This window comes from Oenanthe melanoleuca, unplaced genomic scaffold (genome assembly GCF_029582105.1).
Source record: "Oenanthe melanoleuca isolate GR-GAL-2019-014 unplaced genomic scaffold, OMel1.0 S032, whole genome shotgun sequence".
In the NCBI taxonomy this organism is placed as follows: Eukaryota; Metazoa; Chordata; class Aves; order Passeriformes; family Muscicapidae; genus Oenanthe; species Oenanthe melanoleuca.
The window spans coordinates 3,108-27,879 of record NW_026612681.1 but is presented as its reverse complement, the minus strand read 5'-3'; the positions used below and the strand labels follow the sequence as shown (position 1 = coordinate 27,879).

At 41.2% G+C, this 24,772-nt stretch overlaps 1 protein-coding gene across 5 annotated transcripts in view; it reads right to left on the bottom strand.

Annotated features, from left to right (window-relative positions):
• The window catches only part of TC2N (tandem C2 domains, nuclear), a 30,860-nt gene extending 7,149 nt beyond the window's left edge, over window positions 1–23,711 (bottom strand). Inside the window, exons 1-9 of one of the 5 annotated variants that reach the window (XM_056515668.1) lie at window positions 23,688–23,711; window positions 11,347–11,473; window positions 10,437–10,670; window positions 7,005–7,169; window positions 5,262–5,353; window positions 4,621–4,696; window positions 3,343–3,443; window positions 2,532–2,648; window positions 1,599–1,790 (exon numbers count right to left, since the gene is read on the bottom strand). In XM_056515668.1, the coding sequence (XP_056371643.1) occupies window positions 1,599–1,790; window positions 2,532–2,648; window positions 3,343–3,443; window positions 4,621–4,696; window positions 5,262–5,353; window positions 7,005–7,169; window positions 10,437–10,670; window positions 11,347–11,413 (1,044 nt within the window). In that variant the 5' untranslated portion in view covers window positions 11,414–11,473; window positions 23,688–23,711. The other 4 variants (XM_056515665.1, XM_056515669.1, XM_056515667.1 and 1 more) reach the window with 4 other exon arrangements.
• Window positions 23,712–24,772: the final 1,061 nt, after the last annotated feature.

The window sequence follows — 24,772 nt, the reverse complement described above, 5'->3', positions numbered from 1 at the left end:
AAACCAGATGTGCCATTGCAACTTTACTAAGTGGGTTAGTGAGTGGGTGTGGAAGTGAGAGAGCACGTAAGCTCCATTCACACAAAAACCTTCAGAGTTCCTCTCCCACCCTTTAGAATTTTGCAATGTGAAGATATAAGCAATGTTTTCACTAGAAACAAGGCCCTGTCACTTAATGTCACGAGTGCTTAGGGTGGCTGCACACTGCAGTTTCCTGTGTTATGACAGTACTCGTGTTTTCCATGCCTACACACATTCACCACTGCCACACACAGTGTATGTATCGAGATCTCCAGTCTCATTCTCAGGGGGATTTTTAGAATTTTTGCCAGTGGCAAAGTTGCACTGAATCATCCTCTTTGCTCTCCTGTCACACTCTAATGTCCTCAGAACACTGCAAGAGCAGCAGGAAAAGGCCATTGGAAACCCACCTTTCCTGACAGCCTTCATTTAAATGGACTCTGCTAGACTCTGTTGGCTCTAAGTTTTAGTGCACTTCAGTGAAACAAATTGCATAAAGCAAAAGAGCAACAGGTTAGATAAAGAAAAGGCCCCAGTTCTTCAAAGAGACCCAAATTCTCTTTGTAGCTCACCCACAAAATTTCTGTGTAACCCTGAGAGGAAGTCACTAAGCTGACTCTGAGCTTTGGCTCTCTATTGGCAGAGGGGGGAGGGTTTGCTGCCTCTCAGGTACCACAGGGGTGAATCCCCAGAGTATCTGGAGGGCTATTGGATGTAATGGTGATGAAAGACAACACAGACTGAGAAACTATGAGATGATTCAGAAATTTATACTGAGATGAAATTCCTTCTAAACCAGCTACCTCTGTCACTTATTTTACTGCTTTTGAAGCATATGGTTGTTCACATTAGAATAAAAAATGTCAAGTGTAACTTATGTTAGAAATCAAGAGTATCATTCATATTACTCAGACACACTTAAATAAAATTTACTTTTGAATTACTAATTCAATTTTAATTTGTTGAAAATACAAATGTCTAGACACAATCTATAAAAGAAACAAACAAAGTGAGGGTAAGGGGAAAGGAAATCCCACTGTGAAAACCACCTGCTTCTTATTACACTAATGGATATGAACTGTCTGAATTATTACTTCACAGCATGCAATCTGAACATTAAATATATGGCTGTCTCTGCAGTTTCAGGCCACTGAAGATCTCAGCACATTTCTTCCATAACAAAAGCAGATTCCATTTGCTCTGAGCTCTTGCTGTGAGTCCTAAGGATCTTCTGATGCTTTTTGGTCAGAAAGGAAAATTACCAGGTGTCCTTTGCTGAATATTTCCCCAGAATGTCCCTCCCTCAAGCTGTGAGCCATGGTGTGGAAGAGCTTGCTCTAGCTCTTTTCCTAGAAACATCTGCAGTTTATGACCAGAACAGCCATGGGCAGAGTTCAAAAGTCTGCATTTTTTCCCCATCAAAATGCCTTTCTCCAAGGAAGTAAAGGAAAAAAGGGGAAAAAAAACCAACCAAACAAAAAAACCCTCTAGTTTTTACTACTGAATTATTTTACTTTCATTTCCAGCAACCCTTTCTAGCTGAGATAAGAACATACTTTCACAGTATTGGCACTTACAGGTGCTTTGGAAGGAGGAGATATATCCAGCCAATGATTCGACTCCTGTGAGCTCAGCTCCCGCAGTGCCAAGGAACATTCTCCAATAGTTTTTTTCCTGGGAGTCTGTGTCTGGATTTTAAATACCAATCTGACAGCCTGCAGGCTTTGCAGTTTAATAGCAAAAACAAAAGTTTCCATAAATTCAATGTCCTAGAAAGAAAAACAGATGAGTAGCATGATCATTTTAAGAGAATCCCACTGAGCCCAAATCCTAGAAACCAAGGCACCCTGGTTCTATAGCTGCTGTTCCTGACTACCACGTTATGTTGCCATGGAAAAGTGTGCTTTTCTAGTGCCAAGTCCACACATACCCACCCCCACCTTGTCACACCCTGGCAGGGTGGAAGCTCTGGATTATTTTTCACTACCATAACAAGTTGTGGCCATCTCTTCTGGAGCTTTACATCAGCATACACACATTGTCATAACAGATTCTCTAACCTTTTGTTACAGTCTTTCCAGCTAATCTTATTTTCTTTCACCTTTGGCTGACATTTTGGGAGATTTATGTTGCTTTACCTTCCACCCCCTTAATATTCCTTTACTGCCACTATCAGGAATCTTTCCCATGTGACCAATTTTTACTATTTTCTGTAGAGACAGAGTTTTTTAATATTGTCTCCTGCCAGATGAGAGGCAGTACCTTCCCTGGGATGAGTGTGCACCTACAGGTGTGCCCAGTCCTCCTCTGGTTCCCCACCACAGAGGTGCCATGCTCAGCTTTTAATAGGATTTTGAGAAGTTGGAGGAAGTAAAACACACCTGGGCAATTACCACAGCAAATATAGCACAGGAGTGGATGTTTGGTCCATTTTAAAAATCCATTTACATGTCACATTTATTTTTTTGTGGGGAAAAATATTTCTCAGTATTTTGCATGCCTCTACTTACATTGCAGCCCTCCTTGGCAGAAGATTTGAAATGCACTGGCTTGGGCAGTGTGAGAATTCCCTTGACACAGATCCGAGGATTTTCCCCACAGCTAGAAGGCCAGCTGAGGTCTTTGCACTGCAACAGTGAAAACAGTCAGTTTAGACAATGCAAGACTTACCACTTGATGTAGTTACAAGGTTTCTGTCTACTCAGAGTTCCATTGCCTGAAAACTTTTCACAGTTCCTGGAAGTATATTAAACAACCAGCATAAAAGCAGCACGTTTGCTGACAAAAAACCTCGAGATGTTAAGTCCTCAAAGTTCTATTAGGGTTCTGCCCTGAAGGAACTGTTGGATTTAAAGTCATATAATCACAGAAGTCACTTAAATGGTGCCTCCACAGCTGCTCCCACTTACTGCCTTCAAATTTCCACAGGGAAATGTCCATAGCAGGACCAGCCTATGACCAGCTCAGCTTTCTAATCTGTGCTGAATAATTCCTCACTTCACAGCCAGAACATGTGTTAACATGTGTATAGTAGCATAAGGAGATATATATATACTATCTATTCTTATTAACTAGAGCAGAACACAGATTGCAACAGAAAAAAAATAAAGGAGAGGAAGATGCTTTGAACCCTAGTATTATATTTGACTGAACTTTGTTTATATTAACACTTACAAATAATTTAATTTTTTTCCTAAAAGTATTCATTGAAGTAACAGAGAGAATAATTTTATGATCATTGCCACTTAGTATAGTGGAATAGTCATTGGTTACTGAGTAGTCATTATTTAAATAAATAACCAACTTATTTATATTGCTTACATGTAAAACTGTGATCCAAATCTGTTCAACAGAAGAAATGTAACACAACTTCACATTCAGTCTTCCAAAGTCTCGTTCATCACTTGATAATGTAATAGTATCTATGGAAGAAAGCCAATTAATATTTTTAGAAGTAATGCAGTATCTTAAAAGTTCACTCCAGAAATAAGGGTATTAATTAGTAGGTAGACTGCTTATCTTTGCAAACTTCTGTCAAAATAAGTTTGAAATATTTTAACACCTGCATTTCAAGGACAAAGTATCTACCAAGTCCAGTAATTCCAGTATTCTGAATGGCTAAAAGTCTTCACGTTTCATGGAATAAAATTATGTAATCATAGAATATCCTGAGTTGGAAGGGATCTTTAAGGATCATAGCAGTCCAACTTCTGGCCCTGCACAGGAAACCACACCAGGAATCACACCATGTGCCTGGGTTATCTTTGCTGCATTTAATACCTTGTGCTATACTCAAACAACTTTTAGAAAGAAAAAAAAGCATGTTCCTGAGACACCCAGAACACATTTATATCTTATCACTTCCCTTAATCTCTTTCACTGTTAAGTTTATAAATTTGCCTCACTTTTATCTTTCTCAAATTTCAATTCTAGTCTAGTCAACATTTTACTATTATGCTGTCTCCAAGTCAGAAGAGCCATTTAATATCCAGCATTTCTCTGTCATGACTGGAATGAGGTCATTGCCTCAGTCTTCTTTTAGGAGCAGACTGGGTAAAACTTTGACTTATAGCAGGATGACTTTTGTGGGGACTTGATTAATTTTTGAGGGTTTATTTTGCCTTATCTCCACTTCTTCAGCATTCTTTCATAAATAGGGATACTGGGTTTGCATGCAATATTCTTGTCTAATTTCCAGTGTAATACAGATATTGGATTTCAGGCACTTCACACAGAAAAATACTGATACATGGAAAAGGGCTAGACCTGGGACCTAGTGCTGTGTTCTATGCTAACATGGTGACTGTTAGTTCATTTCTTAATTTCTTAGTTCACTTGGGTGGTAAATCCAAGTATGAATTTCTCAAAAGCATGAGAAATTCTCTAAGTCTCTTTTGCTCAGTCTCCAGACAACAGGACAGTACAAGTCCAAAACTCTTAATTTCAAATGGCCAAGTCATCTCCAACTGACCTGCCAGTCAGATTCATATAAAACAGACCCCAAACCAAGCAAAAACATCGACTGCAGAGTAGAAACAGCTTGAGGCTTCACGTGCAAAGGGAAATATTTCATTACAAGGTAAACAAACAAAACATTACCCAGACTCCTGTTACTGCCTTGTGAATCCTTCCTGGAAGAGCTACTGCTAGGTACACTGGAGACTGAATCATATCTCTAGGAGCAGGAAAAAAAGAATCACTTAATTCAGAGCAGCAGAGATTATACCATATGACAAGATATAATGAAAACAAAATACTCCATTTCAAATAATTGCCTCATTCCTTACTAGTTTCTTGATCCAGGAGCATGCAATTACTATTTTGATGCAACGAGCTAATTTGGACCCATTTGACCAGCAGAGAATTTCTGCTTATTAATATATACAGAACTTCATTGCTATGTAAGACATGATTTTTATAGAAGAAATAAGCAAACACAGTGTTTTGTGCCAATGGAAACTTCCAGTGTTCCACTTCTCAACTGGAGGGAGAAACCACAAGATGATGAGCCATGACAAGCTGTCTGTCCTGTCAAACTTGGGTTTCTCAACAGCCCTGCTGGGCCAGAACAACAAATGTCAGAGGAGAACCAGGAAAAAGCCTCTTGAAGTTGGTCAAGATGTTGAAATTTTCCCTCTAGCTCTCCCAGTGTACAGTGCAATGCCCTCCAGGGTTTACTTTGGAAACACCAGGCACCAGGAGCAGAGGCAGTGAGTTGGAAAGTTCCAGGGGGAGCTCACCTTCATGAACCGGTGGGGTGGGCTCCTGAGATCAAACATCGAGCGACTCACATCAGGGGGCCCAGGCAAAGCACTGGCTCTTAAATCACTGACTAATGACACAAAGAGAACAATAAAAATCGCGTTAGCACCATTGCTAGGGAAAAAAACCCAGCTAAGAATAACTTTCACAAACTGCTGGAAATTATCTGCTCAATCCTATAGATTACAAAAATACAAAATTTTTAATGGAAAAAAGGTCAATTTTTATACAGAAAGCTGTCTGTAAAATATAAAAAAAGCAGAAAGATTTTAATAATAAAAAGATGCTGTTTACCAATAATAAATAGAATTTCAGAAAAAACATTAATGAATTTACTTTTCAGTTTTTTTGTGTGAAGGTTTTTTTTTTTAAGATGAAGAGAAGGGGCTTCACATTAAAATTCAAGAATTTAATTTTGTACCCTCCAAATAAACACATTTTGTAGTTCTAAACCCACACACATGAGATATATGATAGCACTCGCTGCCATAAACTAGGCTTAGAGTTTTGCTTTAATAGTCTATAGATGCACTTGAAGTTCAAAGTTCTGTAACAGCTGTCAAAAAACTCTGGAGGAAAAAGGCATTTTAGAATTGTACTCTAGACACACTAGAATAACTTTTCTTGTGTTTAAACTCCTAAGACAAAACTAGTAAAGTGTTCGCTTCACTTGAAGAAAAATGGAAAAAGAGATGATGAACTGAAGGGAAGATGTTCAAGACAGTTTAATAAAATCCATTTGGCTCCCACCACAGGTGCTTACAAAGCCTGGTAAAACCATATGTGTTAAAGGCTGCTAAAACTCTACGTGTGCTTTGTTCTCTTAAAAAATATATGGAATATTCTTTTCGTGTAGTCTCTATGGTGATTCAGAATTATTTTGAATCAGGACACAGATTGAGACATTTTCCCCCAGCTGAAAATACGAATGCTATACCATTCTAAATAAAACATCTTTAAAAGTGTGAGTTGTTGCCAGCTTCCAAATTCATGGAGAGTGTGTACCTTTCCTGGAGTGCTGAGGTTTCTGAATGCATTTGCCTCAGCAATCACAAGTAACAACTAATAATTTACTTCAGTCTGAACAGCATCCATTATAGGAAACATACAGCAGAGAAGACAATTTTTACCTAGGTAGCCAAACACTTTCTATCTATACTTTTACTGTCTTGCAGCCCTCCCTCATTCTTACACAGACTGACAAGTGGGGACATTGCTGTAGCTTCAAAAGCACACTACAAAAAAAGCCAGCATATAGCATCATGCCCCATTTTGCACCTGTTCTTATCATCTGCTCCTAAGTGTTTTTCTGGTGCTTGTTCCCCCCATATATGTACTCCTCAGGCACTCCTCCTACTCAACATACTGCCTGGCATCCTTTTTCCATCTCCCTCACTGCTCTTACTGGTAGCTGAAATCTCCAGTACTGCATCCTGGTCTGGACCAGAGGCAGCAATGGTACCTTGCTTTGCCAATTTCTCTACCTTTGTGTGATGTACACTTGTTAATTCCCTAAAAGCCAAAAAGTAACAGTGCAGCTGAAATTAAGCAGAGCTGGCACTGCAGATTGATTCACCAACCAAGGAGTGTCCACAGCACACTGACCAGTTAGGGAACTGCTAGAACCAAACAAGTCTGGAGACTAATGGCTTTTATTCCTCTTACACATGAACCCTGGGAAAGGGAGGAAGACAGAGAAGCCAGGCTGTGGTCCTTCTCACCTGACCCGTACAATTTCCTGCTGCCTGGCTTTGCCCGGCAGCGCCTGCTGAGGTCCGGCGAGACGCGGTGCTCCAGGTAGAAGGGGCTGTGCAGGTCGCAGTGGGGCCACTGGAACGCAGCCTGCAGCTCCGCCTTCCGCCCGCCAAACGAGCCTCGGGCTGACTCTGGGCACAGGGAAACATCAAATGCAAGGGTTCCAGACATGACACATGCTGCCTGGCTTCATAAGGCAGGCAGAGTGCCTTCAGGGCAAAGAACAAAATATTTCAATATTGTCTACTTTGGGTAAAGGGGAAAAAAAATAAAAACAAAAAGAAAACACACATTTGCATTCTGTCAGGTTTCCACGGTGTGTGAGCAAACACTGGAAGTAAATTGGCTGTAAAAAACTATGCATACCCTCTCTTGGGGTTTTGCAGTAAATGCCTAAGTAGTTAAATACAGAAGGCTCCAAAGACAGACAGCAAGACAGAAGTTAACAGGAACAGTAGCACTCTGTGTACAGAAAATCTCCAAATTATTTAGTTAACTATCCCCAGCATGTTCTTACTGAACTAATGAATCCCCAGACTTTCAGGAAGATCTTGTACCAAAAGCTTGTGACTGCAGCCTCCTTATCTACTTTCCATGGCAAATCTGTCCATAGTAAAATCACCGGTCCAAAATTACTTGAATTGTTGACTGAGGCATAAGTAGACATATCAGAGACTTCTTGAATCCCAGCCCTTTACACAGTCCTTAATAATTTCAGAAAAAATCATGTATGCCTTGGTCAGTAAAACAGTGAAGAACACTGCTGTAGTGTTCTTTTCTGGCTGGACTGAAAAGAAGCCATATGTAACAGCACATTAGAGAATGGGGTGACCTGGCTTCTGCCAAACTCTGACATTTGCTTCACCTCCCTGGACTTCAACCTATCTCTTAAAAAGTTCTTTACCTCACAATAAAGTGCCTTCAGTTCTACAAGTGTCTTGCACCATAGGAGGCAAACTACCACCGCTCAAAAGTCCTCTCCTGCATGTGTTAGTAAAGTAAATACTAAAACACTGAAATGGAACATGGGAAGTGATAAAGCAAGAACTCAAGCACAATGGGCTTGAGCACAATATAAACCAGGATGAACACTAAAAGTGAGGCCACAAAAACTTGCTACACAGCAGATGATGGGAAATCCAGTGTTCCAGACCAGGAGCACACCTCTTCCTGCTAGCCTTACTTCTGTGAGAGCATGAGACACACTGCAGTGAGCACTGAAGAGAAAGGCTGCCAGAACTTAATTGCTTTCAGAAGAGTTGCCAAGAGCTAACACTGAACATGTCCTGTTTCACTAGAGGAAAATGGCCAGATATGCACAGAAAATGGTGAGGAACTGAGAGCAGAACTTGGACTTCTACACATATTTAACAGCAGTCTAACAGTCTAGTACTCTGAATGCATTTTTTGAGTATGCTGGTGCTTTGGCTAATGTGAAAAAAGAATGACAGCACACTTCACTCTATTTAGTAAATCTCCCTAAAATGTAAACACTGCATTTTTAAACACAACTTTATGTGGCTTAAAGCTGTACTTAAAAAAATAATATTTATATTTGGAAAGAGAAATGAAAGTTGCCTACTTGACATAAGAATCACTTTTCAAATATTTGTTCAAAAATTTAAAATATTTGCTCAAGAGACTCAATCATGAAGAGTCAGGTCATCCTGCCAGAAGATCTAATTGCTTATAGCCCAAAGGCACTCTGTACACCAGGTCCCTCAGAAATTATCAGGAAGCAGAATCCTCAATGTAGACAAGTCACTGACTGTTAAGATTGTATAAGAACAGCTTAAAGAAAGAAAACTTTCATCTAAAGGCTGTTAGACATCTTCCTTCTCTCTGGAGAACATGCATGCCTCAGAGTCCTTGATGAACTTCTCTGTACTTTATCTGGAGGACAAGATAAGACTAAGCAAGGCAGAGCCTAAACCTAGATCCAGTAAGGAAGTAGGTTATCAGGATCTTATCCTGCTCTTCCATAGCATATCCAACTATGGGCTTAAAAGAACTACTGAAATAGCAGGCAGCTGGGGAGATCAGGCTCAGAGATGAGGGGATCTCACAGCTTCCCTCCAGCTCTTCAGTTGCCTGTAAATGGCTGCTGACATGCCAAATAAAGCCCACTAGAAGATGTGGCACAGAGTGGCCAGTCTGCACTGAACAGCTCTGCTGGGCTGCTCAGCTTGGCTGTGGTGCCAGTGGTGCATAGCAGGGGTGGGGAGGAGGTTTGGCAATAGCCCTGCAGGAACAGGAAAGAAGCAACAGCAGGGACCAGAGGGAAGAAGAGGGAAGGGTGGGAATGAAACCCCACAAAGACAAAAAAGTTAGGTAGTACTGCATTAGTTATTATGCAACATATGGTTGACTTTCAGTTATTAGGCTTTTCACCTTCAGAATGGAAATAAAGTCACATGGGACTAAGAACATACTACCAGCTTATCATGTCCTTGAGGCAAAGCAATCCTAGAGAAAACAACTGTTCAGATATGTCTCTGAGTCAAATTTTCCCTTACCTAATTCTATCTCCTGGCAGGATTAAGAGCCTAACAGTAGCAGATGCTCTGTAACTCATGCAGTGGGACAGGGTCCTATTCTTTTAAAATGCCACTGTGTCTAAATGTCACATACCTCATTTTGGCAGTTTGAGTATGGGAGACACAGAGGATGAAGTACAAGATTGTTGTGAAGCAGAAAAGAAATAGTATAATGTGAAACCTCGTAACAGGGGATCTGTGACCCCTGACCTTCCAAAAAGCAGCAAAAAGAGCAGGAAATAGTAGGGGCAAAAAAATTCTGCCAGATAGTAGCACATGCCATCCATTGGCAAAATTTGAAAAGGATGATGTGGTAGTATGTTAAAACATACCAGAACATTAATCATGAAAGCCTGAACACCCTCCTCTTTTTACTTGAGTGATATAGATGCTGGGGATATGTTAGGTCTTTCCTTTTCTCCAGTAAATTCAATAAATTCTTTCTAAAGATTCCATTTAAGTGTCTTCCATTACTTTTGAATATGAGCAATGGTGTGCAGTACTCAGCTTTATTCATACAATGTCATAGGGATTCATAGTGGGATGAAATACTTCCCAAAACCTCTCTGGGTGTCCAGGCAGAAAAGAAAAAAGCTCCCAGGCTCTCCAGGGTCACAGCAGCCTGACAGAGTTCAAGTGTTTGGACAATGGTGTGACTCATGGGGTGTCCTCTGCAGGACCAGGAGTTGGACTTGATGGTCCTTGTGTGTCCCTTCCAACTCAGCATAATCTATGATTCTTTGAAACAAGACCAGACTTGTAGCAAAGTTCTGCAAACATGTTTTCAGTAGGAACACTTGACAATGCTCAAAGCACAGCAGAAGCTAAAGAACTACTTCAACAACACTGTCAGCATTTTACCTTTAATTCCTCCAGCATGTGAGATACCAGGAAGGTTCTTTGGCTGTACATAAGCCAGTTTGAATGGAGGGACCACAAATGGGACCTCCTGACCATCCAGGGGCAGTTTAGAAAGCAAATAATCCTCGGAACAGCCAACTTGACGCTTCACTGACACAGAAGACAATGCAGGCTGCTCTACAATAGCTGGCTTGCTTGCAGCTACTGCTTCAGATTCCTGCACCATGGAAACTGCTAAAAATAAAGAGCAAGACAGACAGGACACATATGCATTAATTTTTGTACAGTACTAAGTAGAGATCTCTTTTATTTAATAGTATATCTGCTTGATACATTACTTAACAGCTGCTAGTATTCAGTTTTACAGCATTCAGGACTAGCACCAGGAAAAGATATTCATCCTCCTGACACCTGTACTGATCCAAACTCTTTGTTGCCCAAGCTTCTATATTTATAGCTACCTTCTTAAGTAAATTTTCACAAGAGCTACACTTCTACCATAGAAGAGTTCTTCAAACAAATAAGACACCAAAGAAAATCCTAAGAGAGTTAAAAATATCCAGAGTTAAAAAAAAAAAAAAAAAAAAAAAATTAAAAAAAAACCACATTCAAATTCTGAGAGTTTGAAAGATGTAAGACCTTTCCACAACCTTGGGTTAAAAAGCTGGCTTTTTTGGACAGTATTCTAGACTGCAAAGAGCAGACTTCAGACAAGTGTTATTTCTCAGTTCCAATTCATAATACTAACAAGCATGTGTTCAATCTCCACGTGGAGGTATGGAAAGAATTTTGGATGTTGTAAGAGAAATCAAGTTTAGCAGGGGTAACATGATCATTTTGTTAATGGAAAAATCTCATTACTAATGAAACAGCAAAACCTTTATTAAACCCCCCTTATGTCAGAACTCACGATCATTTTTTTCCTTGTCCATGCAGAAACACAATTTACAGCAGGCTTTTATACTTTCTGTTGCCATTGTTTTCAGTGTTATAATTTAGAGGGGACCTCAATGAGTGATCCAGTGCAGCTATCAAACCTGAAAAACACAATAAAACAAACTATAGTAGATGTGAGTGAAATCAGAATGCAGTATTATCAGCTATTTAATATGCAATTGCTTTTTGCACACAGTCCCAGGATCAGAAAGTTACTTCAGTCATAAAAGGATCAGAGCCATCAGATTTCTCTCACTGAGAAAAATCACTTTTATATAAAAGCATAAAGAAAGATATAATTTTAACATGTGGCATTCAAATACTTTCAGACATCCACTCAGACAGGTCCCTGTCTTTTGAGAACACGAAAATTCTCCCCATTTGTGTGTGCCACTGGGCTTTGGAGTTTACTCAGCTTTACAGCTGTTTTGACATGGTATTGTCAAGTCATTTGCAAGATGTGTTTTTAATTGTTTCCCTTGTTCATGTTTCTCCTATCCTCTTTGATTCCCCTACTATTTTCATATACATCTCTACATGTTTACATTTTTCACTTGACATACTCCATACTTTTAACTTGAAAACAGGCTTTGTGAATGATGCCAAAATTGCCTTCTTTGAGAAACTACTGCTTTCTCATAATTGTATACACATGAAACTGAAGACCTGGTTTATTATATAATTGTGTGCTGTGCACACAGAAATAAAGCACGCTGACTTTCAGCAAAATAAGAGGCATGTAGTCTACAAAAGAATGAGAACAAGTCTCTAACAGCTGGTTAACATTATAGGAACTTTATGACAATGCTAACTGGCCTCATTTAAATGTCTTTATTCATATCCTTATGTTCTCTTTTCAGAGAGACTCAGACAGCTGTGCTGCCTCCTGTCCAAAGCTTTAGCTGTCTAACACTAGTCCTCTTACATCCACCTAAAGTAACCAAGGTTCTTAGGAGAACCAACCAAGACACAATTCTAACATAATGATGATTAGAAGCCACCAAACAGAACATGAACATAGGTTGAGGGGATGGGGCAGACAATAAGATAGAGGGGGAAAGCACAGAGAAAATTTACCAAAAAAATGAAAAATGGACATGTTTGCTTAGTTATTTCAATTGCAAGAAATTTCTGAAAGCATTTGTGCACCAACACAGAAACCATTCCCACTGCAGCTTGAACAGTGCCATATTTTTCTTTGCATAGTCAAAGACAGCTAGAGAATCATACAAAGTCTATGGAAATAATTATCTGCAATACCCCCCAAATTTTTCTTGCATTAAAAGTCCCTAGAATTCTGTAGATGTCAAGTGGAGATGCTAAGCTATGGACACTTTCTCTAACTCAAATTCCATTACTTTGCACAGAATCCCCTTCAGTATTTGCCTTCATCTTAAAATTGCCCATGAGTATGAGTACAGCATGAGATCTGCATCAAAGATTTTCAGAGGCAATGCCACCAGCTCCAGAACCTGCTCTGCATCTTTACAGAAGCACAACAGGAGGCATGAGAATTTCCCATTAGATTCTCCATGGTTCTAATGATCAGGTTTTCACTGCTGCTCCTCCCTTGGAGGCATACTCATGAGAGCTAAGGCTGCTAATTTACTTTGGGTTCCCTTGCAGTGATTTTCCTTCCCAGCTGTTATCAGTACACAGCTGGAGTTAATATGCTTCACTCTTGTTCACCATGTTTAAACTGGACTGAAACAGCTGCTCTGTTTGCTCTCAGCTTTGCAACAATGGTATCTAAGCCTCGGTGGCAGTTTGCACAGGCAAAACAGACTTTTATCTCAAAATGTCCAGATTAAATTCATTTGCTACTGCTGGTGAAGAAACCAAAACGTTAGTACTGCCCAACTTTCTAGCTACATAAAGTAGAAAAAAATAATTTTTCTGCATCAGAGAAAATTCAGTTCATGGTAGGGAATTGTTTAGCTGGAACAAACAATGTGAGCAAATAAGCAAATGGAAAATCATCTGTTACAAGCAGCTGTCTTTCCTTCACAGGGATGAGTGCTTTACCTGAAAGAAAGGGTTTCATAAAGGTATTGAGGATTTAACAGCCATAATGCAGGTCTACACCTCCTGTTCTTCTATCATTAAAAAAGAAAAACGTTTTTCACAGTAATGCCAAGTCAGCTGTGATAGTCTCTAACCATTATCTTTTCTCCCCATTTATCAATATGCAAATGTTCATGCATTTTTCTTCTATCTAAAGACAAATATAAAGCAATTCATTACTGCCTACTGTAAAGAAGAGTTAGGATTACAGATTGCTCTTTAGCAATAGGCAAGGCAATATCAATAATGAATGCCAAAGTATATAGACACACATCTTAGAGCCTCCATTTCAGTTTTAGATTAATTATAGGAGTTTGAGAAGAAAGTTACATGACTAAGAGACTAGAACACTGTTTACACTTCTTTAAACTTAAAAATGTAATAGTTTCAGTGACACCTTGCACTTAGGTCCCTAGACTTACACCACAGCCACATTACAAAACAAAAATCACTCCATTTGCTGAGGGACAGGCCATTTACACATAATGCTCCCTCATTCTGCTTTGAGCACTTTGCTTTGTTCATGGAATCACAACATGGATGGTCTCAATTACTTTAAAAAGTTTTAATTCACTTAATTAAGCCACCATGATAAATACTGTTGTTTTTTTGGTTTGAGCAATCCTGGCAGCAAATTAATTGGCTTGGCTCCCAGTTAATATATTTTCTTGTATCTGTGTTTTCCAAGCTGCCTACAGTTATTTATACAACTTTCACTGCATGCAAAAGTTTTCTCTTAACCATGTGGGAGAAAAAGAAATTTAGCAGGTTCTGTTGTGTATTTTAGTAACTGAAAATAAGCAAAAACATTGTAGAAGAATATGATCTTGACAGAAGTTGACATTTCTATCAAAGGTTAAAATTATCCCACATGACAGATCCTTTTGCTGGTGTTGGCTATCCATAAATCCTCATTATACAATTGAACAGTTGTTAAAAGGTTGTACTAACATGAATTTATCTGGAAATATATTTATGAAACAAACCAGAACCGTAGAGACATTTGTTTGGTGCACCACCAAATCCCAAAGAAGTACTGACTTCCCAGCAATGTCACCCATTTTAACAAGAAGTTAAGACTCCTTGACACTATCTCAACTTTTTGGGATCAGTTTTTGTTGGGCAATGTGCACACAACAAGGACATGCTCCATGTCTGAGATTCTAGACTGACAAAATGATGGGGGAAGAAAGAATTTGCCCTCATTTTCAGAAAAATAAACAGAGAGAAATCAGTTTGCAGAAGAGGGAACTGAACCCAGATCTTGTCACTCTGGTGTCAAATTCTCTCTTTCTTGGTCTTTTTCACCAAATTCAGTAAGCCATTTAATTTCTCTCTTCCCAGTATCAAGCCAAAGTAAGATAGGCAAATGTAACTCAGCAAGAGTACTTCCACACTAAGGCAAAAGGAGAGCCAAGCTTATTAGAACATCCTGGAAATGGCAGTTTAAAACCTAACCACACACATACACTGAGCCTAGAGAATTATAGTAACTATTATTTTAATGGGTTTAGATGGGAAACATAAATTATCTTAATGATTTCCAGATCTCCTCTGATAAAAATTTTGACTGAGCTAAAATCAGATAAACAAAGTATCAAAGACTTTAGCTCCAAATGCCTCCAGAACGATTACAAGACAGAGATGTTTGGAGAAGAAAGTAAATATTTTCAACAACTCATTAAATAAAAGGAACATGATAGAAAACGGATGATCGCAATATGAAATATTAAAAGCTGAAAGCAGTCTGAGAAGAAATGTCAGGTCTTTACTGCCTTAGGAGGAGAGGGTGTTTTGCAACAAGACTGCAGGTTGCCAATGAATTTTACTGCATTTAGTCACAGCTCTGATCCATAGAAGTTGAACAGGTAACACATTTATAGCTACACAATAGAAACCAAGGTGAAGCAGCTGTTCTCAAACAGGGAAAGCTGGCTAAACCAGTGCTTTCAAACATTTTGAGATTTATTGCCAGTCATAAATGTATACAATGCATTCTTAGATCTGCATTTTGGAAACATACCACAGCAGAATTCTGGTAGCAGTAAGTTCTCACACAGCAGGATGTGTAAAACAAAAGATCCGGAAATAGGGATTATCAGTTGTTATAAAACATTTGGGATGACTTAAGTGTCTACAAATCCATGAGCCCCAGTAGAGCCAGGACACTTTGCAACACATGAGGATCTGCCTCTGGAGAAAGTGAGCTCAAGCTTGCTAGGTCACACCTCAGCCAAGCACCCCATTTATGATGCCTCTTATGCTACCTGTTTATGCTCCCCTCTGACTTTCTGCCATTCAGGTCCAGAAGATACAGTCAGTCCCAGTATAGAAATCCTCCAGAGAGCATAACAGCACCAGCTCAGGTCTCCAGATGTTTAACAGAAGCACAGCACAGCCAAAGCTGCTTCTGATGCAGGTCAGATGGATTATCTTTTGATGGTGTAGATGCTGCTAAAGGCTTACCTTCCACAGCTAGCTGTTTTGTGATTTTGCTTCTGGGGGAGAGTGGCTGGGAGCTGTGCACCCCTCTCAGCACAGCTCTTCACGTGGCCACCACGTCTCAAAACCAGCCAACACCAGTAAAACAGCCTGAATGGTTTTGAGACTTTTGTCTCTGGGCACTTTACTACTGCAGCAGCAAGGACAGCACATGTACCCACACACACAGCAAAGACAAAACCCACAGTTTTAAAAAACCCAACAACTGTTGTTTTGGGGACTGTAGGCAGGTCTGAGTTGTACCACCCACACAGGAGAGACAGGTATTTCAAGTGGGTCTGAGCATGTGAAATGAGAGGACAGAGCTTTCATACTTATTCATCATGAACTTCAGCAGTAGCAGGATGTCTGCAGGGATAAAAAAAACAAAAGGAAACAAAAAATGTCATGCCAACACACACCTACCAGGTGCATGATAAGAAGCTCCTTTCTATGCCTGTTTCTGGAGGAACCCCTCAGCAGTGATATCTGCAGTAACTAGTGGGTGTGGGTGTGTGTACATACACCCTCCTTCTCTGCTTGTAGCCACAGCTCTTGGAAGAGCATGAAAGCTCTGGAAATTTGCATGCAGAGATTATTCCACATCTTCTGCCTTCCAAGGAAATTAGGATAATGTGAGTTTTTATCTTTTTTGTGGCCGGAAAAAACGGGATTTCACTCTGAAGGCAGTGGATCATAAAGAAGATGCTGAAATAACACAACAGGAAAAAAGAAGCTATGAAAAGGCTTTTGAAGGACACAACCAAGAAAGACATTCTTGTGAAAGACATCTCACAAACAGAAACATAAAGGAGAGATGCAAAACTCTCCCAGTCCAGCAAATGAAGAAAAGAGTGCAATTACATATTTAAAACTGAAGAGAAGACCTTGCATCATTAACCTAGTTTAGCTGATGGAGATTTTATGTCAGACCATTGCACAGCCTGCCTTGGGCAGAGGCTCCCAGTGTTGTTTAAGCAGTTATGCAGTAGAATCAGGTAACAGAAATAGATGGTAAAGTCACACTCCATGATGCAAACAAACCACCAACTGCCCAGGCTCAGGAAGCACCTTCCCACGCTGGTAAATGATGACACAGCAACCCACCAGGGCAAGTTTTACATGTTCCTCTCACTGATCAAAAAACAGGAAACTGAGTGGAACAGATCATGGGTCTGAACTGTCACAGTTCTGTGCTGCAACCTCCCCTCATTCACTTACAGTTTGCTAAAGCAGAATTTTTCTTTTGAAGACCAGAAGGCCCATTATAAGCCCTTGTCCCACTCTCCACAGCTCTGACACCACTGGATTTCAACAAGTTACACCTGCACTACACTCAGCAACTTTAACAGAAAGACACATTTTTCTTTCAGAAAATATTACAAGAACTAATTTCCTTCACTACTGATATTTTAACTCTATCTCCAGGAACTATCCACCTCAGACTCAAGAATATCACAAGATAATCTACGATGAGAAAATGTTTCATTTAACAACACTTGTAAGGACAAGGTTGCTCTTGCTCTCACAGCACTCCAAACTTGCTCTCACATTCCAAACTGTCACCAGTCCACCACTGGCCCTGCATCCTTCTGGCTGTATTTTGAGCAAGTGAAGAAGATGAGGCAGGTGGGAGCCTGCAGACATCATCTCCCTTTGGTGACTGCCATAGCATTCAGGTAATTTTGTTGGGCTTTCCTACAGGTAACAGTTGCAGGCAAAGTTTAAAACTCTTGGAATCAGCAGGAGTGTTTAATGTGTTACTGCCATCAGTCACGATGTGACAACTGTACAAAAGTATTATTTAACTTCAGCAAGCTTCTTTTGAGGGAAAGAAAAATACCTCAGATATCAGTTCTTAGCTTAGGTGTGGCCATAGCAGTAAAAGCAGAGCTCACTGTGAGCCCATGAGCTTCTTTGCATGTTCTCCTGCCAATGAGGTCTAGCTCTGCTTGTGCCAGGGCAGAAACTTCTCCTGGAGCAGCCACATCTTCCCACATGCACTTCTGGGAGAACATGCCGTGGCTCACTCCAGCTTTGCCTTCTCCTTCCAGCTTCCCTGCCCAGACAAAGATGATCTAATGTGTGTCTCTCTTGGTGCAGGCCCTGAGCTGAACCCTAAAATCACTTGTGCAATCGAGCTGTGCTCTCATTCAGCTCAGCAGCTGCTCCTTCCCAGGGCTCCAGCCTGGAGGGGGCCAAATGGCTTTCAGCACATCTGCACACACAGCCCAGGCATGGAGCACCAGAGTACATCACAAAGAACTAATTGCTCCTGCTTACTTCCCCAAAGAAAAATAAAGCTGAGCAGGTGTGTGTGCTTGAGCTATTGTGCTACAGGAACAACTGCTTCTGCTTTTCAGGCACCCCTTGGAGAAGGGGAACAAACCCTGGCAGGAGTACAGGATCCAAAGTTGTCCTTCTGACAGGGGCCCCAGGGACACCCTGCCTCTGCTTTAGCACTTGCACCTGCAGCCCTCAAATGCAGACTTAATCCAATCCTACCCCAGTATGCAAAACATTTATAATATAATGTACAAGGGCCAAAAGAAAAAAATCCATAAATCTGAACCAGTTTTTCTTGTGCGAGATTTATATTTGAATTAAGAAGGAAACATTATAAATCTATCCCATGATAAAGCTTAAAACTTTGGATTTTAATATGCTGAATCCCCTATGCTCAGGGCTGTAAAAGTTGATATAGTGTTTGTTCCTAGTGTTGCATTAGGCAAGTAACCAATTCATCCAATTACTGATCTGACAACAGCATTCCTGTGAACAGAAGATAAATTCACTGACTTGGACAAGAATGTACAATATTGTATGTATTGGGGCAGTAAACACAAAAGAACAAATCCATTATGTTGGACTGCAAACCTTTCTGGATTCAGATGGAAAACGGCAAAGCAAGAGTTGAAGTCAGGACACCAGAAAAAGCTGAAGAGACTAAAATATCTGTAAAAAGAACTTGGCTTTTGATGAGAACATGGAAAGAATTCAACATAAGATAAGTCCTTTGCTCTAAGCAGATTAGGAACAAATCAGAACAATCACCAATTGTTACTTTATAATCTAACTTAAAACTTAAGACTTTCTTTATGTATTTTGTGTCAGGTTTTAATCCAATTTTTTTCTCTTTCTGCTGTTAATGCCAAGAAGTCATGAAAATAGAACTGTCAGCAGTCCTTCTATGGCTCTGATACCAAAGAAAACTGGAAACATCTGGACTCATTTTTCATTAGGACAGCCAAGAAGAAGGTATTTTAGGCAAGAGCATCTGCCTGTGGAGTTCCCTAACATGGCTAAACATGTCTGGTTTTGAAAAGATGGCCCTGGAAACCAACTCAATGCAACACTGAAGAAGAGCATTAAATGGCATTCAGGACTCCTCAGGGGCTGCCATGACCACAGAGCCACACAGAAAACACAGGGATACACACAGAACATCCAGGCAGCTAATGCAAATAGCTCTTTGTATATTGGGGGGGTGGGAGGAAGGAAAGCCAAGCAGTTTTGCATGGAAAAAGAATTTTCATTACCATTAAAATAAGAGTGAAGGTGGGCAATTTTGTTACATATGCATGGGCACACACATCTACTTCTTTGTTTTAGGTGAAGCAGTTTTTTAATATTCATTTTACACATAGTTATTATCCTGTTTAATGATGAAAACAGAAGCCCATCAATTATGGGGTTTCCAATGGGTGAGGATTCCCTGTTCAGCAGTTCTGTTCCACACTGTCACTGTAGAACCAGTTACACAGTGGTGAGAGGAGGCAAACATGTAGGTTGTAGAGATGAGAACTAAAGGAATATGTCTGAGATTAAGAAAGGAAAGGTGACTCAAGTACATTTCATATATGAAAACAGGTTAAATGAATGAATCAAGAACAGGAAATGGGAACTGATCTTAAACAATTCAAATCCAAACCAGATTGGGGGTATGGCTCTGCAGGGCATGTGAACTGAGCTCAGGAAGCTGCCTGAACACACACTGAAATAAAAGTCCAGAAGGATACTGTCCTTATAAAGCACAACTGTTTATTACTTTTTGCATTAAATCCACCCAGACCAGGAACCCAGAAACTTCAACAGCCCCAGCAGTGCCTCTCAGAGAGCTGTGCTGGCTGGAGCTGTTGGCAGCTGCCCAGCCAGATGAGTGGTAACCAGGCATTGTGTAACAGGCATTTTTCAAGGAGTTTGCACAGACACAGGGAGAAACAGCAGAAACCAAACTGTCTCAATTTAATGGAGTATCTAAGATCCCAATCATTATTGGCCAAATGCTGCTACAACTCTGGGACATGGTGGTGGGGCTCTGCTCCCTTCTGAGAACACAGAGGTGCTGGGAGCAGAAGTTGGCAGCACGGAGCTAGCATTCCCTGTTTTACCTTAGGAAAGAATTGTTTAACAACACAGTGAACAACAGCTACACCATGAATGCATGGGTTTGGTTTTGGCTTTTTAAATCCTATCGAGTTTAATTCAACGCTCTTCCTGAGAGGTTTTGGACCCATGATTTCACACACTGGTGAAACTGGATCTGGAAGTACATGTACCACTGAATGGAATGAAAGCCAGAGTAATTTAGGCAGATGTTCTGTGTTTTATTAAGGCTTCATGGAAGAAATTCTTTTGCAACTCTGGTCACTGCTGAGAAGACAAGAGAACCTGAATGGGAAAGTCAGAGGAAGTTCCCAATCTAGAAGCCAACTCCCTTTTGCAAAAAAATAATGGAGAAAAAAAAAAACCCAACAAAACCAACACAGAATTAAAAGTTTTAGAATTTAGAAAGACAACATGGTTTAACTCAGAGACTGCTCTACTTCAGAGCTTGCTCTGCCTTTCACTTTAAAGAGATGAGATCTTAAGTTCTCTGCTAACAGAGATTGGGTGTTTTCCTACTTAGAGGGAACATTTACCAGATTTAAGGTATCTGGGGAGATAGCAATTCAGAGTAAACAAAGCCTTCTTTTTATAAAATTAAACCAGAGTCCAAAGAGGGAAGCAATAGGTTAGGATATGCATCATATAAAATTCACTAAATGAAGAAAATAGCATCTTAACCAAGCAAAAAAGTTCAATAAATGTGTACTTCTGGTAAAAGCCACAGCAGGTAGGAGAGACATGAAGACAGGAGGCCTGAGCTAGCCAAAGGCTGGCTGCCCAGCTGGGGCTGTCCTGGTCCTCTGCTCTGCCCAGCACACCTGGGCTGCATCTGCCTGTCCCAAACTTGCTCAAAGGTCTGGCTGCTGCTGGGGGGCTGTGCAGCTCTGCCTTGCCAGCAGCCATTCCTGCAGGACCAGTAAACATGCAGCTGCACAGTGAGTTGGCCCAGCTCACTGACTAGATACAAAATTAAATGACCAAAATAAACAACTTAAAAAAAAAAACTCAAAAAAAAAAAAAAAAAGGTAGTTTTCCAGCTCTCCCTGTGGTTGACTGCACAAGGTGGGGTCAGAATGCAGTGGGGAAAATGGGGAGCCAGAGCAGGACTGCCCCTTTCACAGCCAAGCCACAGCCCTGGGGAGTGCATTTAGAGTAACTTAACTGAAACTAAGCCACCCATGAATAGGATGAACAGAGGCTGAGTGGAAAGCAAAGCAGCTGATACTTAACAGTGACAGAACAAACAAGAAGAACAACTGAGCCTGAGCTTTAGGACAAAGAAAAAAGACCAGTGCCTAAACTTCTTTTCCAACATTGTAAATTAATAGCCTACACACACATGACTGACTGAACAACCCTGCCCACACTCATTCTTTCCACGACATAAGAAGAAAAGAGGAATTAATCACCTGGGGATCCATCATCTAAATTAAATGCAGGAGAGGGGAGTGGAATTCATGTGACATCTGTGAAGTCCAACATACCCTCTTGGTACAACATTTTTAGTAGGTGTCATTTTTATAAGTATTGGCAAGAATCAAGGGACACTTCAGTAATAAATGTATTCTCTTGAAATTAAGTATTGCTTAACCACATGTATTCTGCAAATATATATTTTAATATTTAGCATACAGTTGGAAAAAGGATGAAAAATTAAACATCCCCACTCCTGGATTCATGCCCTAGCCACCAAGTTGTAAGATCACAGCTCACCTAATGAATATTTCTGTACTGAAAGCAAGGTGAAACAGTTTCATAAGAAAGAAGCCTGAGACCACCAGCCTAGCACAGCACAAAGGTTTATGGGTCTAGCACTCTCTTGAGAAATGAAAGATGCAAAATCAGAACTTGATTCTTCACATGTATCTAACAGCTATAGAAAGAACCCAGAAAGAATAGGAAGGGGAGAAAAAAAGGCATGGCAATGTATTCCCTTGCTTGGTTTTTAAGCAGTCCTGATCCCCTGATATGTAATCTAAAGACACCTGGACTCTCCAAGAAGAATTCATAAAGGTACCCTTCACTTCTGGATGCCTGCACAGCTTGGACACCCAGCTAAATCAACACTGTAAAAACTAAAGGAACATAAAGCAGCAAAGCTCAATGCATTCAGCAAGTATCACTGGGAAACACCTGAGCCTGCACAGATCAGAGACTGAGGGTCCAGTGCAAGGGTCCAGCTCCAATGAGTGGGAGCTCATAGGATCTTTTAGATGGGAAGGCACTTGACAGCTGTGGGCTTATGGACATCCCAAGACCTTGTTATTTTCCTGCTCAATCACAGTGCACTGGCTGGAAATGTGCGTTGTAGGAACAGTCACGATATCGACCTTCTTATCTACAGAAATCAAATCCACATCAAAGGAGAGTTACAAGACTAGCTTAATTAAATTAATTAAAGATGATATTTATTTCAGATTGCTGAAATAAACTACCAGAGCGATCTGAAACACCCAGGAATCCAGCTCCATGGTATGCATTCAGCAAGTGCATACAGGACAGTTTGGAACAGCTTACAATTATACCTGCTGCTTTAGCAGTGCTCGTGGACACAATATACCTTGAGTAAATACATGTTTTCTGATGCTAATTTCATCCCGTACAGAGGGAAAATGTCTATCTATATTCACAACTTTCTTTGGAGTTTTGGCTAAACCCCATCTCTAATTACTTGAAGTGCTCCTAGAGAAGACGATCTAATAAGCTATTGCTGTGTGACAACACTCACCTGTTAATTCACACAGAATATTTGAATTTTAGAGTTTGCGATTCTCACACAGCAACACCACGTTGGAACTGGGACCTGATTTATATGAAGATTCAATTCCCCAGCACTTCTAAATTGTTTCTACGTGCCTATAAATCCCGAAGCCGATGGGGAGCACGGCCGCACACGGCGGGTTCGCTCCCGCTGCCCGGGGATCCTGTCCCGGCCCCGTTCCCGGTACCTGCTGCGAGGGCATGGCCGGACCCTCTGCCGCGGAGCTGCAGCTGCTGTCCCGGTTGTCCCCGCTGTCCCGTGTGTCCCTGCCGTCCCGGGTGTCCCAGGTATCCCCGCTGTCCCAGGTGTCCTGTGTGTCCCGGCTGTCCCCGCTCCGCCGCTCCCTCCGCCGCTCCGCCCGCTGTCCCGTGTGTCCCCTCTGTCCCGGTTGTCCCGGCTGTCCCAGGTGTCCCGTGTGTCCCGGCTGTCCCCGCTCCGCCGCTCCCTCCGCCGCTCCGCCCCGCCGTCCCGTGTATCCCGGCTGTCCCGTGTGTCCCCTCTGTCCCTGCTGTCCCGTGTATCCCGGCTGTCCCGTGTGTCCCCTCTGTCCCTGCTGTCCCCGCTGTCCCCGCTCCGCCGCTCCCTCCGCCGCCCAGGTGCGCTCCCGCCGCGTTACTCACCGATCGCTATCGCGGGGGAGTTTCCCCGGGACTCTCCCGCCTCTCCAGGGACACTCGCTGTACCCAACCTACCTCCCAGTGGCTGCCGGTGACTCTTCGTCGCTGTCGGACCGTGACACCTGCAGAGTCGGCGCCCCTCGCTTTGCTAGAAGCACAACCAGTTTGAGAGACAAAAAGCGATTTTTTCACGTTCTCGTGTTTTCATGTTTCATTCCATGTCCAGTTGGAATATGGATCCGTGTCAAGTTAGGCTTTGCTAACCCGTGAGAAAGCCCCTGCCACTAGGGTGCAGAGTTGGTAGGTTAATTTGGGGATCGCACACAGTTGATTGGTTCAGAATATTCAACTGGAAATTCTGGTTTGGAAATTTCCTTGCAGGAAGGAAAAGATCTGTTAGTCTCAAGGTGGTTTCCCCTTGATTCTAGTTTTTGGTAAGTGGAAGTGCTAAAATACCCCAAGAGGATAAATACCCCAAATATGAGGAAAAGGCGGGGCTGGATTAGTAGGAAAAAGTGTGTATTTCTCCAAAGAAATGCTGTTTAGACTCTGAGAGCATTAAAATTTCCCATCATTGAAGTTTTGCACGGTTGCCCTAATTTCTAATCTTGATTTGCAGTTTTCAGTGGATTCCCCATCCACCAAGACTGTATTTTTTTCTGTTACAATAATTTTCATTTTAAATTTAATAGCACCACAGATCTACTACTAAGAATTTCACTCCTGTCATCATGCAGTATAGCATTGCTATTCCAAGCTCCAGAGCCACTGTAAGGGAAGAGAGACCCTCTGCCAAGAGCACAGACTTATAAATTTTGAGCTAACAAAGCATCTCTGTTCGTCTCTGGGTATCACATAGCAGAGAGGCTCTGATTCCTGTTAATGGAACTCATGAGAATATGCATGGTCACTGCTTTAAAGAAATACCAGTAACCTGCTATGCTTCCAGAATTACCTGAATCCTCCTGAGGTGCACATCAATCACACATTTCAAGGCATCTCACTAGATTAATTTACACCACTGAACAGCTTTATTTTCACTGTTCACAGAAGTGTGTTGTTTAACTGCTGATAAGGCCCCTGTATGC